This window comes from Bufo bufo, chromosome 8 (assembly GCF_905171765.1).
Source record: "Bufo bufo chromosome 8, aBufBuf1.1, whole genome shotgun sequence".
In the NCBI taxonomy this organism is placed as follows: domain Eukaryota; kingdom Metazoa; phylum Chordata; class Amphibia; order Anura; family Bufonidae; genus Bufo; species Bufo bufo.
In genome coordinates this window covers 208,233,748-208,251,012 of record NC_053396.1, presented here as the reverse complement: position 1 = coordinate 208,251,012, position 17,265 = coordinate 208,233,748, and the positions used below count along the sequence as shown (strand labels likewise).

Genomic DNA, 17,265 nt, shown 5'->3' with positions numbered 1-17,265 from the left:
CGCCGTACTCAGGAGAAGTAGGGCAATGTGTTTTGGGTTGTATTTTTACATATACCCATGCTGGGTGAGATAAATATCTCTGTAAAAGACAACTTTCCCCATTTTTTTTTTATACAAAGTTGTAATTTACAGAGATATTTCTCACACACAGTATGGGTATATGTAAAAATACACCCCAAAACACATTGCCCTACTTCTCCTGAGTACGGCGATACCACCTGTGTGACACTTTTTTGCAGCTTAGGTGTACAAAGGGGCCCAAATTCCAATGAGTATCTTTAGAATTTCACAGGGCATTTTTTACGCATTTGGATTCCAAACTACTTCTCACGCTTTAGGGCCCCTAAAATGCCAGGGCTGTATAAATACCCCACAAGTGACCCCATTTTGGAAAGAAGACACCCCAAGGTATTCCGTGAGGGGAATGGCGAGTTCCTAGAATTTTTTTTTGCCACAATTTAACGGAAAATGATTTTATTTTTTTCTCTTACAAAGTCTCTTATTCCACTAACTTGTGACAAAAAATAAAATTTTACATGAACTCGCCATGCCCCTCACGAAATACCTTGGGGTGTCTTCTTTCCAAAATGGGGTCACATGTGGGGTATTTATACTGCCCTGGCATTTTAGGGGCCCTAAAGAGTGAGAAGAAGTCTGGAATATAAATGTCTAAAAATTTTTACGCATTTGGATTCCGTGAGGGGTATGGTGAGTTCCTTTTTGATTTTATTTTTTGTCACAAGTTAGTGGAATATGAGACTTTGTAAGAAAAAAACAAAAAAACAATTTCCGCTAACTTGTGCCAAAAAAAAAAATCTTCTATGAACTCGCCATGCCCCTCAAAAGTGATCTTTATAGCGCCGCAGCGATTTTACGGTGTTTTTGCAGTGATTAGAAAAAATAATAATTTCTGTCACTGCCGTGGGGCGGACTGAACGCAAGTGTGCGCACAAGATCAGGCCTGATCGGGCGAACACTGCACTTTTTGTAGAGCCTATAGAACATGTTCTATTCTTGTCTGCAATTGCGGACAAGAAAAGGCATTTTCTATATAGTTGTGGCAACGTGCGGATCCGCAAAATGCGGAAGCACATTGCCGGTGTCCGGAAAACACATACGGACGTCTGAATGGAGCCTTACAGGGGGGTGATCAATGACAGGGGGGTGATCAGGGAGTCTATATGGGGTGATCAGGGGTTAATAAGGGGTTCATAAGTGACAGGGGGGGTGTAGTGTGGTGATTGGTGCTACTTACAGAGCTGCCTGTGTCCTCTGGTGGTCGATCCAAGCAAAAAGGGACCACCAGAGAACCAGGTAGCAGGTATATTAGACACTGTTAACAAAACAGCGTCTAATATACCTTTTTGGGGTTAAAAAAAATCGCATCTTCAGCCTGCCAGCGAATGATCACTGCTGGCAGGCTGTAGATCATCTTCTTAGCTGCGCGTTGCTGTGAACATGCACGCGTTTACGCGAAATCTCGCCTCTCGCGAGATGACGTGCCGATGCGTCAACGAGGAATAACCCGGGAGGGAGGCGGTTAAGGGGATGGTCACTTTCTGGCTGCTGTTGACCAATATGTACAAGGACTATATGGCACTTACTCCTATAGATTTAGTTGAAATTCTGCGCCCTTTTCTATATTTCATGAGGTGTAGCCCCCTTGTTTGCCAAGTCTTTTGTGCTGTCCACACAGAGGTCCTGTCCATAACATGGCTGCTAATGGAGGGTCATGTGACCAGGCCAATCACCTCCATGTGATGTCCCCTCCATTCAGATACACTGCACCTGCCATCTACGTGCACTGTTAGGAGTTTAGTGCAGGTGCGGAGTGTTAGACGGAGGAGGCGGAGTGATGTCTGGTCACATGACCCTCCATCAGCCGCCATCTTATGGACAGGACCTCTATGCACACAGCACAGAAAATCAGCAAAAACTATAGTAGTAAGCGCCATATAGTCACCTTACATAGACATTGGTCACAAGTAGTGACAAACTCTTTAACCCCTACAAGACCAGGCTATTTAAAAAAAAATAATTAAAAACCAAGTCATGATTTTTGTTTGTTTTTCCGTTCACATAGCCGTATGAAGGCTTGTTTTTTTGCAGGACAAGTTGTAATTTCTAATGGCACCATTTACAGTTGCACAATGTAGTGGGAAGCGGGGAAAAAATCCAAATATGGTGAGACTATAAGGGTACATGCACACGTTCAGGATTCATGTGCGGAGAATCCGCACTGAAATCCGCAGGTGTTCGCAGGCAAATCTGTGCGGTCAATCCGCATTAATTGGTGCGGATTTGCATACGGATTTGCGTGCGGATTTGGTGCGGATTCGGTGCGGATTTTCTGCATGCGGATTTCACTTAGTGAATGAAGAAAATCCGGTCAGGAAAAAAAAAATTAATTGACATGTCGCGGATTTTAAAATCCGCACCGCAGGTCAAAATCCGCGCGGAAAAAATCTGCATCGTGTGCATTGAGAATTTCAAATTCTCATAGAATACAATGGACATGACCTACGGTGCGGATTTTCCGCACGCAAATCCGCACGGAAAATCCGCAATCCTGATCGTGTGCAGGGGGCCTAAAAAACAAAAACATAAAAAAAAAACAATTCTGCCACAGTTTTATGGGTTTTGTTTTTACAGCGTTTCCTTTGCTATAAAACTGTTACTTTCAATCTCCTGGTCAGGACGTTTATAATACCACGTATGTATAGTTTTACTTACGTTTTAATACTGAAAAAAAAAAAACTTTAAAGCCAAAAAAAACATTTTTTTTCTTTGCATCACCATATTTTTACCCCAAGAAGTTTATTACTTTTATGTGTACGGAGCTGTGTGAGGGCCCATTTTTTTTTGTGGGATGATCTGTACTTTTCATTTGGGGTGTGATCACATTTTATAAAAAATTTTGTGGGAGGTGAAGCGATCAAAAAACGGCAAATCTGCCATTTTGACTTTTTCCCCATCTTGCCGTATAGGATAAATATTTTTATAGTACGTAGTAGTTTTTGCATGTGGATATAGTAACATAGTAACATAGTACATAAGGCCGAAAAAAGACATTTGTCCATCCAGTTCGGCCTGTTATCCTGCAAGTTGATCCAGAGGAAGGCAAAAAAAACCCTGTGAGGTAGAAGCCAATTTTCTCCACTTTAGGGGAATAAAAAATGTCTTCCCGACTCCAATCAGAATAACTCCCTGGATCAGCGACCCCTCTCTAGTATCCATAGCCTGTAATATTATTACGCTCTAGAAATACATCCAGGCCCCTCTTGAATTCCTTTATTGTACTCACCATCACCACCTCCTCAGGCAGAGAGTTCCATAGTCTCACTGCTCTTACCGTAAAGAATCCTCTTCTATGTTTGTGTACAAACCTTCTTTCCTCCAGACGCAGAGGATGTCCCCTCGTCACAGTCACAGTCCTGGGGATAAATAGATGATGGGAGAGATCTCTGTACTGCCCCCTGATATATTTATACATAGTAATTAGATCTCCCCTCAGTCGTCTTTTTTCTAAAGTGAATAACCCTAATTTTATATATCCATGATTTGTATATATATATTTTTTTTTTATCGTTTATGTATTTTTGTTTTAATTTTAGGGAAATGGTGTGATTTTTAATGTTTTTTTTTACACTTTTTTAATAGTTCTTCTCGCAGGGAACTTTATTTTCTTATAGACCCTAATACATTTGCAATAGTCCAAAAATACTGTTACTCAAATTTAATAGCAGTCTATTATTTGGTATGACTAGACCTCCTTGAAAATAGTGCCCCTCTTTAGCCTCACACTGGGAGAGTGTCCCATTTTGCCCCAGCAGAGATCGTGCCCCCACCCAGTAACACTGTCCCTTTATTGCAGAGATGTAACAAGGCAGTTCTTAAAGGGGTTGTCCGGGTTCAGAGCTGAGCCTGGACTTAACCCCTTCTTCCCCCATTCAGCCCTTATGAGTGGAGCATTTCTTGCTTTGATGCTGTCCCTTGTCCTGCACTGAATTGCGCAGGGCAAGGGCTTTTTCTTCGGATCTGGTGACATGCCGGGCTATGCTAGGTGGAGGCCTCCGCTTAGCCGTGAGCACAGTGACGTCACCGCACTAATGGGCAGTCTATAGCGCTGCCCTAGCCTGTAAAACAGCCTAAGGCAGCGGTAAAGACCACCCATTAGTGCTACTGATGTCATCAGGGTCCTTGCTAGGCAGAAGCCTCCGCCTAGCAGTGTAAAAAGGCAAACAGCCCTTATCCTGCATAATGCAGGGCAAGGGGGAGCATCGGAGCGTGAAATGCCGTTAGGACGGTTCTGTTCAGTTATATCCAGCAGCGCTGCAGTGCACAGCGAGAGGTCAGGGGAAGTGCTGTGCAGGGGCCACAGGAGCAAAGGGACTCTGTCACCACAATCCTGGACTATTATGTGTAGTAATACAGGAGTAGTGCTGCACATAAGGAGTCCAGGTCACTATTTTTTATTTCCTACTGCCCCCTATTTTCCTGACTGCGCTGAAATACACCGTCCAGACTGCTGTGCTGACATAATGGGGAGGACTCCTGAGCATGCGCAGCTTTAAACGCTGACAGGGGGTGAACAGGGGGCTGTAGTAAAATATAGTAATCTGTGGTCCTTATCTGTAATACTGAAGTCCACAGAAGGACCAGTGATGGTCCCCATAGTTGGAGTCCGTGGATCAGAAACTAATTGCATCTGCAAATAATTTTACATCATTTTAGTGTTGGGAATAACTATTAGAATAAATAAATACATTTTTTTTATGTACATGAATGTATTTATTTGTATGAACACAAACACAGTTCAGCCCGATATATTCTGACCACCAGCTAATCTCCAGAGTTACCTCCATGTACAGCACGGACAGCAGCTAGACGGGCGGGGGGTGACTCCATAAGGCCCTGGTAGGTTGTCACAGGTATCTGGAGCCATGCTGACTGCAGTGCATCCCACAGCTACTGGAGGGGGCGCGGGGAAGGATCCATAGTGTGAACACGACCATCGAGGTGGTCCCACAGATACTCAAATAGGTTCCGTTCTGGGGAATTAGGGGGTCAGGGTAGTACATGGAAGTCTTGGATATGCTCTTTCAACCAATGTCGGACATTTCTAGCTGTGAGACATGTCGCATTGTCTTGCTGGAAGATCCCACCCGCCCCAGGAAAGACAATTAGCATGTATGGGTGTACATGATCTGCAAGGATTCATACCCAAATCGGTTGAGTGCCTTCCATATGGATGAGAGGCCCAGAGAATGCCACGAAAACCTTCCCCTGACCATAACGCTGCCCCCACCAGCTTGTGTTCTTCCAGTAATGGCTGCAGGGTGTTTGTTCTCTGATGTTTCTCACCTGACACATCCAACATCCATGTGTTCAATGGAGCAGAAAACGTGACTCATTGTAGAAGGCAACCCATTACCGATCAGAGGAGGTCTAATTCCGATACTGTCGTGAAAATTAAAGCTCATTAGCAGAGGTGCAGGAACCATCTGTCTGCTTTGGAGCCCCATGAGCAGTAGGGTTCGCTAAGCTGTTGTATTAGACACGTCTGGTCGCCCTGTGGGTCATTATGGGGGTGAGCTGCTCCTGTAGTGTCTGTCCGCCTTTGTGCACCTTCATAGCTGACGTTCACCTCTCACATCAGTGACACCTGGTGCTCCGCAGTTTCCACATCACTTATTCATAATGGTGCTATTTGTCCATTCGTGATAAACTTTCACTGCAGCATGCGAACAGTTCACAAATACCGCCACCCTCAACCCGAAAGCCAATAATCATCATTTTTGCAACTCTGATAAATCGCCCCTTTTATCCATGACTGAGGGATATATGTGCTGACAGCCTACCACACAGGACATCACAGGAGGAATGCTGGGGAAGGCGGACGGCCAGGACCTGGTTCTTTCCATACCTTTAAGGATAAGTCAGTTTGGGAAGTTTACTGTTGTGGCCGCCGACCAGCAATGGCAGAGATTTGTGTATGTTCCTCATGGCTGCCGCATCTGTACATTTCCCCCGCTGACAGTGACACTATGCAGTATCCAACCAGGCTGGCATCCCCTCCCTTACTGCTCCCGGGCACATGTCCCACTTGCCCCCCTTCTTTCAGTTACCCTCACGCCTTTTAATTTGTGCCCCTGAGCTCTGACAGTGGTGGACGACCGGGCCCCGTAGCAGCTGCTGTGCTGGTAGTTACACCAATGCATAAGACCTGGGCAGATTCTGGTAAAAATGGAATACTTCCCCCTACCCCATGAACGTTCTACATCAATGTAGCCGGCCATTGACCAACCTCTTTAAGTTAATTATTTCCAATTTAATGTAATTTCTACATAAATCCACAGAAGACGCTGATAAATACATGTAATTTCCTTCATGTCTGCTGTAAGTGTAACAAGGGCCTCGGTGCCTTTCCCTCTATATTACTATGGATTAAATGGATCTCCCGCTGTAGTAAGTGATGGTGCATGTGTAACACCCCAGAGTTGTGTTACTAAACTCTTTTACCCCGCTACAATCTGTTAAGAGCCTTAACCTTGTCATCTCATGTAATTTCACATAACATCCTCACAAATGTGCGTTGTAAGCCTTGTTAAATGTATATTGTTGTAATTCTTCATGTTCACCAGCAGGTGGCAGCAATGTTCTGGCAAGGACTTAAGTTCAGTTTAGTGTTTCTAGGCTGGAATAGTTCATTCCAGTTCAGCTCCCCCCTCTGTGAGCAGCGTGGGTTGCGCCCACATCCTGCCTCATGGGTGGAGAAGGAAGTTAGAGTCAGTGGGCCAGCCACCCCTGCTAGGGAATGGCTGTGTGCGTGTAGAAGCTCCCAGATATAGGGAATCAAGCCAGGATCTTGTCTCGACTGAGACATTGATCATCATCCCCAGCCTGAGCCCTTCAGCCTCAGCTGGAAGAAGCAAGCAGACAACTCCACTTTCAGGAAGAACCATACCCTGAGAAGATAGCTGTGAGTAAAGTCCAGAGACCCCAGGAGAAGCCATATTCCTCCTCAGCTAGTCAGTCCCCTTACAGCAGAAGATAGAGAGTGCAGAAGCCAAATTCCTGCCATAGTATAGAGCTACAAAGCAGACGTCCTTTCCTGCAAAGCTCCAGGTACATGAGAGAGCAGAAGATAAATTCCTGCCAACCATTGCCAATACCTGCTGGGACCTAAGACTAAAGCTGTATCTTGCTTGGATGAAAGCTACAACCAGTAAAGACAAGTTTGAACTTTACCAAGGGCCTGGATCTCGTTTACTGCTGCAAATCCCTCTATTACTCCTACTAGCACCACACTCATTTTATTGCAAGTGAGCCAGGATCCAGGAGTCCAGCCGTACCCAGGTAGGAGACACCGTTGACACCATTACCACTACCATACAGAGACATTACACCACTCTGGCATTCCTAACCTGGTGCGTGAGTTACAACACTTTAAAGGGCCCTGTGACAGTCCCCTGCGCACGCTGCAATTGGCATCACGAACAAACAATAGACTATTATACCTCTATCCTGACCCACTGCATAATTTGGCGTCAGTGTAACCGTACCACGGTCCTGCTCATTGCACATGTACTGCTACCATATACTGACACTGATCGGGCGGGACCCCCACTGATCCCCACAAGGAGGGGGCCATAGCATTAGCTCAGGGTTATGGTTCCTTCACAGCGACGCCCCGACCATCCACTACTATAACCCAGCCCCATTCCCTGTGTCCAGACCAGCGGGGACCAGAGGTCACACCCCAGCAATCACAGGGTTATGGCGTATGCGAGCGATATCTGATCACACCCTATGATGTGTCTGTAATAGAAAGTATTAGAACAGTATTTGTACGTTATGGAGAAGGACACAGAGCCGGTTCCCCTCTGCTATTCCAGTCCGCAGTGCTCCCCCGCAGTGACAGGTCTCAGTCATGGAGGTCTATTCTTCTATGTGAGGAGCACAGGGGTCTCCTGAGTGTTATACACAGTACAGGGGGCTCTGCTGATTGTACAGACTGCCGGAGTATAGGACAGATCAGATCCGGTATACGGAGTCCATTTATATTTTCTTCTTCTTCCCTCTCAGTTCAGCCGCAGGTGAAGGTCTCCGGTCAGAAGAAAGGTGACACCATGATGCTTCACTGCCAGGTGTACGGATTTCACCCCCGAGCTGTGCACGTGAAGTGGATGAAGAATGGGGACGACGTTCCCGACTATGAGACCACACACACCCTCCCCAATCCTGACGGCACCTATCAGATCAGGGTCAGTGCGGAAGTGATCCCCAAAGAGGGCGAGAGTTACTCCTGTTATGTGGATCACAGCAGCCTGGGCGAGCCGCTGAACGTTGTGTGGGGTGAGTTGTATCCGTACTGGGCGGATGATGGGAGTAAGACTATGGAGTATATCTAGAACAATCCGTTAAAGAGAATGTGTCATCAGAAGACGACCTATTGTTCACATCACCATTTACTTTTCAGTTTTTTTGATCCATCAGAACAGAAAAAAAAGATCCTGTAGTGAAAGCATCCGTTACGCACATTTGACATCCGTTTTTAGCCATTTCTGTCTGACATCCGTCATTTTAGACAGGAAAAAAGTCCTGCACATACCGGCTGATATTGTACGCGCTAAGCATAGATGTCACCTATCAAAAAAGAAAGGGTATCTAGAAAACGACACTACCCCGAATATATACAATACATATCAAGCATTCCTCCAAAAATGTATATACAGGGAACACTAATGTATAAAACCATCACTTCACTAATTCACAAGTAATACAAAAGAAAAATGTAAAAATTTGCCATGACAGGCATATCACAACACACAGGGGACAAACCAGGCGACCCCCTGAAGAAGCAAGATACGAGCAGCGTGTCGGGGCGCGGGGACACACCGGTCGGTATTTACTGTTTTATATATCCCCCTCTGTGTGTAGTTACATGTTGTGGTACGACCACACGGCGCAGTTGTAATCCGGTTGGGTCGCGCCAATTAGGCCACAGATGCCTGATATTAACCTAATGAACTGTATAGGCGGTCTGAATTCTTATTGGCTGTGCGGTATTGAAGGTGCGGATCACCCCACGCTGTGTGGTCGTACCCCTACACTGCGCCATTTTATGCTTCTCCTGGGCCTTTGTGATAAAATATCACGTTACATTGGCGCTTTGGACATAGGCTGTTATATACGTGGATGTATACTTTGCTATAGGGGTGTATGTATAATGTATGACCGGCCTCAGACCACGGGTTTCTCCCCTGTGTGTTCTTATTTACCTGTCATTGCAAATTTTTTTATTTTTCCTTTGTATTTCCTATGAATTAGTAAAGTGATGGTTTTATACATTTGTGTTTCCTTGCGTTTTTTGAGAAGTGTTTGTTAAACATGGAGCAAAAACACGATGTAGACAAGAAGTCAGAAGCAGTGACGGGTGCAGTGCACGTAGCTCCATGTATTCACATAGTGGTCACCAGACATGAAGTCAGATGAACCTGAGGAGAACCTAAGTCTAGAGCAGATGTTTCTCAGCCAGGACCGTGCACATGTGTAGAGTCTGTGCTACATGAAGCTCTCAGTATAATCCGCAGCTCATACTCACCTCTCTGTTTTCTAACCAGAACCAAGTAATCCGAGTGTCTGGGTCACCCCTGTGGTCGTAGCTGTGGTGGTCATCATTCTTCTTGCTGCTGCCATTGGTGGATTTGTCCTATACAGAAGTAAGTATCAGGAATACAGCGCGGCTTCTCTCAGGACGTATGTGTATATATATTACATGTAGAGGTTATATGTTCGGCTGTTAGACTTTGTCCTCTGATTTCCTCCATATTGTATGGTTCTCTCCAGACTGTCCCCATACTGATGTCACACATTCCCTCCACAGCGGAGCCATGTTACATATAATCTGCTGTGTCCTCCAGTCATGACTCCACATGGAGCTGCTGACAGCATTGTGCCCCCTACAGGGAATCGCCTATAAATCTGTGCCCGTCATATCACCAGGATCACACAGCGCCCATAGAAATGTGCCAGGCACAGCGCCCTTAATACACCAGCCATGGTCTCCTGTGTGGTCCTGCTCTGCTCTCTACCACCAGGACGTCCATTAGATCAGCGGTCACTTCTCGTGTCGCTCTACAGAGATCAGCGCTGGAGATTCCCACCAGTCAGAAGTGATCTGTGATTGATCTCCTCTATCAGGACAGATGGCTGACGTCCTGGGACAATGCCGGGGACTGAGGACTACGTCACTGAATCCTGGACATTACTGTTATGGGGCTGAGGAGTCAGGAGCCGCACAGAAGAAGCCTGTGGGCCGCATGTGGCTGCCCTGGGTGTAGTATATGGAGTCAGTGCAGGAGGGTATAGCAGCCCTGGTATGGAGTCTGCACATTCTTATGGCCTCTCATCAGACGTAGACATCGGCATATACCTCTGATAGAAGACTGCGATATCTGCTCCTGTATAGACCTCCAATATCATACGTCACCCATAGGACTCCGAAGTATAAACAATGTACAGTGATGGTTTTATACATTTGTGTTTCCTTGCATTTTTGGAGTGTTTGCTAAACATGGAGCAAAAACACGATGTAGACAAGAAGTCAGAAGCCGTGACGGGTTCAGTGCACGTAGCTCCATGTATTTACGGTGTGTCGCTGTACGGAATAGTGTAGCCACACCTGGAAAACCATAAATTCTGGTATTTGTGGCAGATATGAGGTGAATGAGGTCTCAAGAAATGTTCTCCATATGCAGCAGGAGCTTTGTAAGTCGTGAACAGGGAGGGCTCCCCAGTATACAGCAAGGCCACGCGGGTTGATAAGGAACCGTTGTACTTTTATTCCTAACAAATCAAACCTAGGAAACAACAGTATGGCAATAAATGTAATTACAATCACCCTGGTGCTGCGCCACTCGCCGGAATATGTAGTGAAAGGTGTTTCCCAATTTAAAGGGGTTGTCCAGGTTTAGAGCTGAACCCGGACATACCTCCATTTTCACCCCGGCAGCCCCCTTGACTTGAGCATCAGAGCAGTTCATGCTCCGATGCTCTCCTTTGCCCTGCCCTAAATCGCGCAGGGCAAAGGCATTTTCAAGAGTTCCGGTTACGTACCGGGCTCTCCATGGGGCTGCCAGGAAGTCCGGTGATGTCACTGGCACTGATTGGCGGGCATTAGCGCTGCCCTAGCCATTGAAATGGCTAGGGCAGCCCTAAAGCACGCCCATCAGAGCCAGTGACGTCACCGAACACAATGCCGGGCAGAAGTATGTTATTGTAAACAAAAGAGCCCGTACCCTGCGCGATCTAGCGGCAGGGCAAGGGAGCGCATTGGTGCATGAGATCCTCCGATGCCAATATCAGTGGTGCTGCCGGGGTGAAAATAAGGGTTGTCCGGGTTCAGCTCTGAACCCGGACAACCCCTTTAACTATAGGCAAGACCGTGTGTACGACTGCCAGAACTATATTATCTCCCTTTAGCGTTATAGATCCGCTGTAGTGTCTGCAGAACCATCCGCCGGTGGCACAGCACGGGGTTCACAAACTTATCACCCGGCAGAGTATCAGACTCAGACCTGCCGGAACCTCTATAGACCAAAACACCACACAGCAATACAGAGATCCACAGAGTACCTTATACTCCAGACGCGAAGTCACTTTTCATGTCCGACCTGACGAACCTAACGCGGTGGCGCGCACAGCAGAGCCTACAAGTCGATACTGTGCCGCTGAGTCACCGGTGTAGGCCTACACAGAAACAAGTTGATCCTCTACCTTCAGCGTACACGCTGTTCACTACTCCCTGGATCTGCTATGGCTCACAGTGCCGGCGGTACCCTTCCTTCCTGAAGTCATCACAGGGAAGCTACTGCTACTGGAGTCTGTACGAATCTAGAACTCCAGCACAGCTCCTCAGATAAACAGTCATTTTCACAGAATAATCTCTCTGACTCCTGCAGCACAGACAGAGTCTCTCACTTCCTGCAGCCTTTGAACACAGTTCCAGCCAGCTCACAAAGGACACAGCGGCATCTGGTGGCTGGAGTTAGTACTGCTGGCAATAACAGTTTATAAGTTCCTAACGCTGAACTGATGCAGCCTGTGTGTTTTTTATAGGAGCACCCTGCAAGTGTGAACAGAGGTGTATAAAAGGTTTCCAGTCACTATTCATCTTTCTCTGTATTTCCTCACTAATCTGGGAAATACTGAAATCATGATAACATTTCTGATATTACAGCTAAAAATAACCAGCAAAATAAGAAAATCAAATAATGTGAAATCTGTGCTTTATTCAGCCAACATGGCGATGATTTTACTGGAATGTTCCATAAAAAGTGTCTGAAAAGCTGCTGCCACACACATAACCCGGTGACCTTCCGTCTGTACGTCCTCTCCCCTCAGCCGTCCTCCATTATGTTCCTTTATATGGACCCAATGATGATGGATCTTCAGGCTCCTGTTACTAATTCCATCTCCTCTTCTTACTTTAGGAAAGAAAGCCGACTACACGGCGACCAGCAGTGAGTATTCTGTATATGTGTCTCTGAGATGTGTCATTAGATGTGACCATGACCGGTGTCCTGTGAATATAGAGGACAGTATGTGGCGGTATATGAGAGGAGGCTGTGATGTATGTAGTGTGAGCCCTCGCTGTGATTTCCTTTTATAGGATTTAAGTGAAATTTTTAATTGTTTAAAGATGTTCTGTCGCCACACAACACAGACAACTCTTCTAATATGGGAGCCATCTTGGCAGAATTTTTGGGTAAAGCTGCGACCAGTCACATATTTTCCCTCTAGCATCAGGGAAATATATAGATAGTTTGAGTCTTCCACAAGGGCGGGGTGCTATTACAGAGCGGATCTCCATTATGGCTTATAGAGGATGGGATCAAAGTGGTGGTGAATTTGGGGTGGACCCAACACTTCACTGGGTCCCCTGGACACTGTCGAGGTGTCACCACGTGTTGCTGCTCTCCGGAGAGGATTGTAAGGCGTGGCGCACCTCAGTGGGAAATATATCCAGAGAGTCAGGGTCTGCAGTAAACCAGTGTTTATCCAGGATTTGTGAGAGTATCCCCATCTTAGCGTCTTCTTCTGGTCACTCATGCAGTTTGGCAGAGTCTCTCCTACTAAGCCCTAGTCCCTATCTGCAAAACACTAGGGGCGCTAACTGCCCTGTTCATATACAGTTGCTAACTGAGCTAAAACCTGGGAGGGGTGGAGTGGAGAAGCACAGCCTAGAGATACAATGTTGCAATTTCTGTCATAGAATTGTCATAGAGTTTTAATGCAAGTCTATGGGAATGAATAATCAGTCAGAAGGTCAGTGTTTTTTGTTTTTTTTTACCTGCCAAAATTTTGCATATAGTCTCTCACTATTAGCTGGCAGTGCATTAACCCTTTCCGTAGTGCAGTGCAGATATAATGCAGTAACAGTGCAAATGAACAGGAAATATTGCAGTAAACATATAAATGCAGCTCAACAATATGATGCAGTATAAGTGCACACAACAGCATAAATCACAGGGCAAGTTAACCCTTCAAAATGCAAAAAAGTAGTGAGTTGATGGCTTTGTATAATAGCAGTAGGAGCATAATGTCCAATGTACCCCTGCTCCAGGGCACTACATTCTCCCCTACCTTAACTGTGGCATCTCCGACACACTCAGAATAGTTATGAGCAGACATCAGGGTGGTTGTCAGAATGGTCATCGCCGGTCACCACTGGGGCAGAGCAGAATAGCAGGTACTGTGATTAGGCCGCAGGTCTCAGACATGTAGGGCTGGGCGCTCCCCTTGTTTTTTACTGGCACGCTGACCCGGACCGCACTGAATACTGGGCTGCTAAACGATAACAGTACCTCCAACTCGCGCTGCTGGCACCGGACCTGTTCGTGATGCTGTTCGTGATGCCATAGTACCTAGCGGATGCTGTTCGTGATGCCATAGTACCTAATAATATATGTGGACAGGGGCTGTGTTTATGAGACCCTTTTCAAGGGAAGTCTGAACCAAGCCAAACCAGAAACATTTTGAGAGAGTATTGATATCGCTGTGTACAAGAACGAGGAAAACAAGAAATAAAAAAAATCTGAAAAAATAATAACAGTAAAGCAGCGAATTTACAAGGTTTCTCCACTTTACATTCACATTTCACGAGCAACAATTTGTTAAAATGTGGAATTTTACTTTAAATAATTTCCTGTTTTCACAGCTTCAGACACTTCGTCATCTGATGCGCCCGATAATGCAGCTAAAGCCTAATGGTGAGTGATTACGTGTGATATAAATGACTCCGCCATGTAATGAAATATGAAATCTGGGAACAAAGATTAGGAGAAACCTACTGGGATGAGAGAGATGAGGGGTGAGACACCATGTTAGTGGCACAGATCTGCCATTCCAGCATCTCAGCTGCCACCTCTCCGTCACTCTGGTTGGCCTAACCCCTTGTGTCACCTGTCCAAGGACATGGCAGGAGATAATGTCCCCATATATATGCGCTGCTGTGCAGGACATCCCAGAAGCTATGGCCCGCATGTAGTGATATGAGTGCACCCAGAGTTTGTCGTAAATTGCTCCAAAAAGTGGCGTAATTTGTCATATCTACGAGGAGAAGACAGAAGCTGTTTATTACCTCTTCTGCCGTCTCCTTTCCTTAGTGCACAGCGCTAATCGGTGATTAGAGGATGCGTGTATACCGCTTCCTCTATTGGACCCAGCGATAACGTGTTCACCAGGGGTCTCTGGTATAAAAGAGCTGCAGGGCCCTAGTAGACACTGATCAGCTCTGCCTGTGTTCAATGGCCCCACAGGGCGCTATTTTCCTCTGTAACTGGGGTTTTTTTTGGTGCAAAAAAAAAAAAAAATAAGTTAGTGTCCCCCAAAAGGTCTTTTAAATAATCTATTGGGGGACATATTAAACATAAAATATAAATATTATAAAATACAAATAAAAGAAAATAATAAAAAAATAAAAAACGCCCACACAAAGCAAAACAGCATAATTGCCCTATTCACATGAATCTATACAGATTTTATATCAAAACGGCCGGCACAAAATAGTGAACTCATTTTAATTATTTATTTTTGGGTCAGTTTGCTTATTTAAAGAATAAGCAGCTATAGTTTGAAAAAAAGACTCACTTACGTTGCAATTTAAAAAAGCTAAAAAATAAAATAAAATTGCTAAAAGACATAAAAAAAGCCCTGTGTCACATAAAATAAAAAAAAAGAATCAAAAATGTTTTGGGCAGTGCAACATATAAAAAAGTTACAACTGTTAAACCACCACGTGTGCTAGATCACAAAAAAGTGTCTGCTCACTAAAGAAGTTGTGCAAATTTGGGGGGGGGGGGGGGTTGATGTTGGCCCCTCCTGGACAGACCTGCAAAGGGAAGCATACTTAGTTACATCCCAGCTGCTTCTCTCTCCTGCCTTCTCTGTTCCGTTTGGCTCCCTGGATGTAAACTTCCTGTTTGATGCTGCTGCAGCCAATTGCTGGCGGCAGCGGTGACCTCCTCCCCTTGTATCATGTGACCATTGGCTGAAGCGGCAACAAACAGGAAGTTTACATCCAGGAAGTCTATTGGAGTAAAGGAGGCAGGAGGGCAAAGAAGGCAGGAGATTATTGGGAACAAGTGTTCATAGGAGCGCACATTCCTGATAACTGGCTGTAGAATTGTTGTATCAGCAGATTTTCATAATTTATCAGTGTGAATGATGCCCGATTATCAGCAGCACATCGCCGATGTAATCCGGAATGTGCTGCCGATAATCAGTAGAACGGAACGAGGGAGGAACAACTGCAGTAGGCCGGGTTCACATCTGCGGTTTTGTCTCCGGCAGTCTGTTCCTCCACCGGATACCACCATAATAGGATCCGGATGCTTACCGGCGTATGCGCAGGCTTTCAACCAGACAATAAATGCTGCATGTACGCCGGATACAGGGAATTCCGTCAGTCTGTTTCCCCAACGGAACACACTGCCGGAATTAAGGACGTAGATGTGAACCCACCCCTAGTGATCATTCCTCTCCATTCACTTTCCATCTTCCTGTGTAATAGACTGTTGTGAACCAGCGCAGATCAACATGTGACAGAAAAGGTTGTGCACCCCCCGATCTATAGGATCAGTAAATCTGCCCCTACGTCCTCTACTGTATATAGGAGCTGAGATGTTTGAGGTGCTGACTGTTCCCAGTGAAAGCCATCTTAGGGCTATAACTAGTGATAAGCGAAGCGAGTTTCAGACGTCACATCCGAAGTCGCTTAGTTCAAAACTTCTGATTAATAGTTTACAGAGATCCTTCTGTTAAAATGTATGGGCGAATAACTAACTTCGGCTCATCGGAGCCCATACATTTTAGTACTGTCCGGAGACGGATCTTTATATAGTATTAATCCAAAGTTTTGAACAAAGTGAATTCGGATGCGACATCCGAAGCTTGCTTCGCTCATCACTAGCTATAATATAATCTGGACCAGTGCAGAATAAGTAAAGTAATAAATCTATAATTATGTAAATGTCTCTATTACTATAAAACCCGCGCTCACAGGAGATCTCACACTTTACTTAATATGTGGTTTTCACTTTATGTTGTTATAAAACTCCTATAGCAACAAATATATGAATACATTATAGTGTCCTCGGCCATAGAAGGTTAGTCATCGTTTTTAGGATATTATTGGATCAGTGTAATGACTTCTAATGAGAACATTTGTATTTTGTCTCTACAGATCCAGACGAGCGGCCATGAGCTTCCATTCTTCTAGAAGACAAGGAATCTCACCTTTCCATCTGTCATTACTTCCCTTCATTGTGTGTAATGTAGAAGAAACCTGCCATATACAATCATCTGATTTCTATTCAGCCTAATCCTGGAATAAAATGGCTGCTGAGACAATTTCACCCACAGAAACATCTCACAAACGAGCAGAAAGATTAGGCACCTAGGGGGAGATTTATCAAGACCAGCGCTTTCTGTGTCAGTCTTGATATCTCCTGTGCTGCCGGGGGATGCACCCAACTGACTCAGGTCTCCTCATAAATTAACCGCTTCCTCCGACAGTCTGTGCACCTAAACAGAAATCTGCGGCCGCCTTGAGCTACCGTAGATTTTTGACTTCATTTGTTCCAGAAAACTGGTGTAAAGGAAAATAGTCACCTTTGTCTCAGGTGTTGGCCACAACACTTTCCCAGCCTCGTTACACCCTCTTTTGGAAAAGTGGCAATGGCAGCTTAAAAGAGGCAC

At 45.4% G+C, this 17,265-nt stretch overlaps 1 protein-coding gene across 2 annotated transcripts in view; it reads left to right on the top strand.

Annotated features, from left to right (window-relative positions):
• Nucleotides 1-17,265, top strand: part of LOC120977446 (H-2 class I histocompatibility antigen, Q9 alpha chain-like) — a 67,393-nt gene extending 50,128 nt beyond the window's left edge. For both annotated transcript variants that reach the window (XM_040405411.1, XM_040405410.1), the window contains exons 4-8: nt 8,089-8,358; nt 9,627-9,725; nt 12,498-12,527; nt 14,225-14,276; nt 16,751-17,265. In XM_040405411.1, the coding sequence (XP_040261345.1) occupies nt 8,089-8,358; nt 9,627-9,725; nt 12,498-12,527; nt 14,225-14,274 (449 nt within the window). In that variant the 3' untranslated portion in view covers nt 14,275-14,276; nt 16,751-17,265. The remainder of the gene's footprint in view (nt 1-8,088; nt 8,359-9,626; nt 9,726-12,497; nt 12,528-14,224; nt 14,277-16,750) is intronic.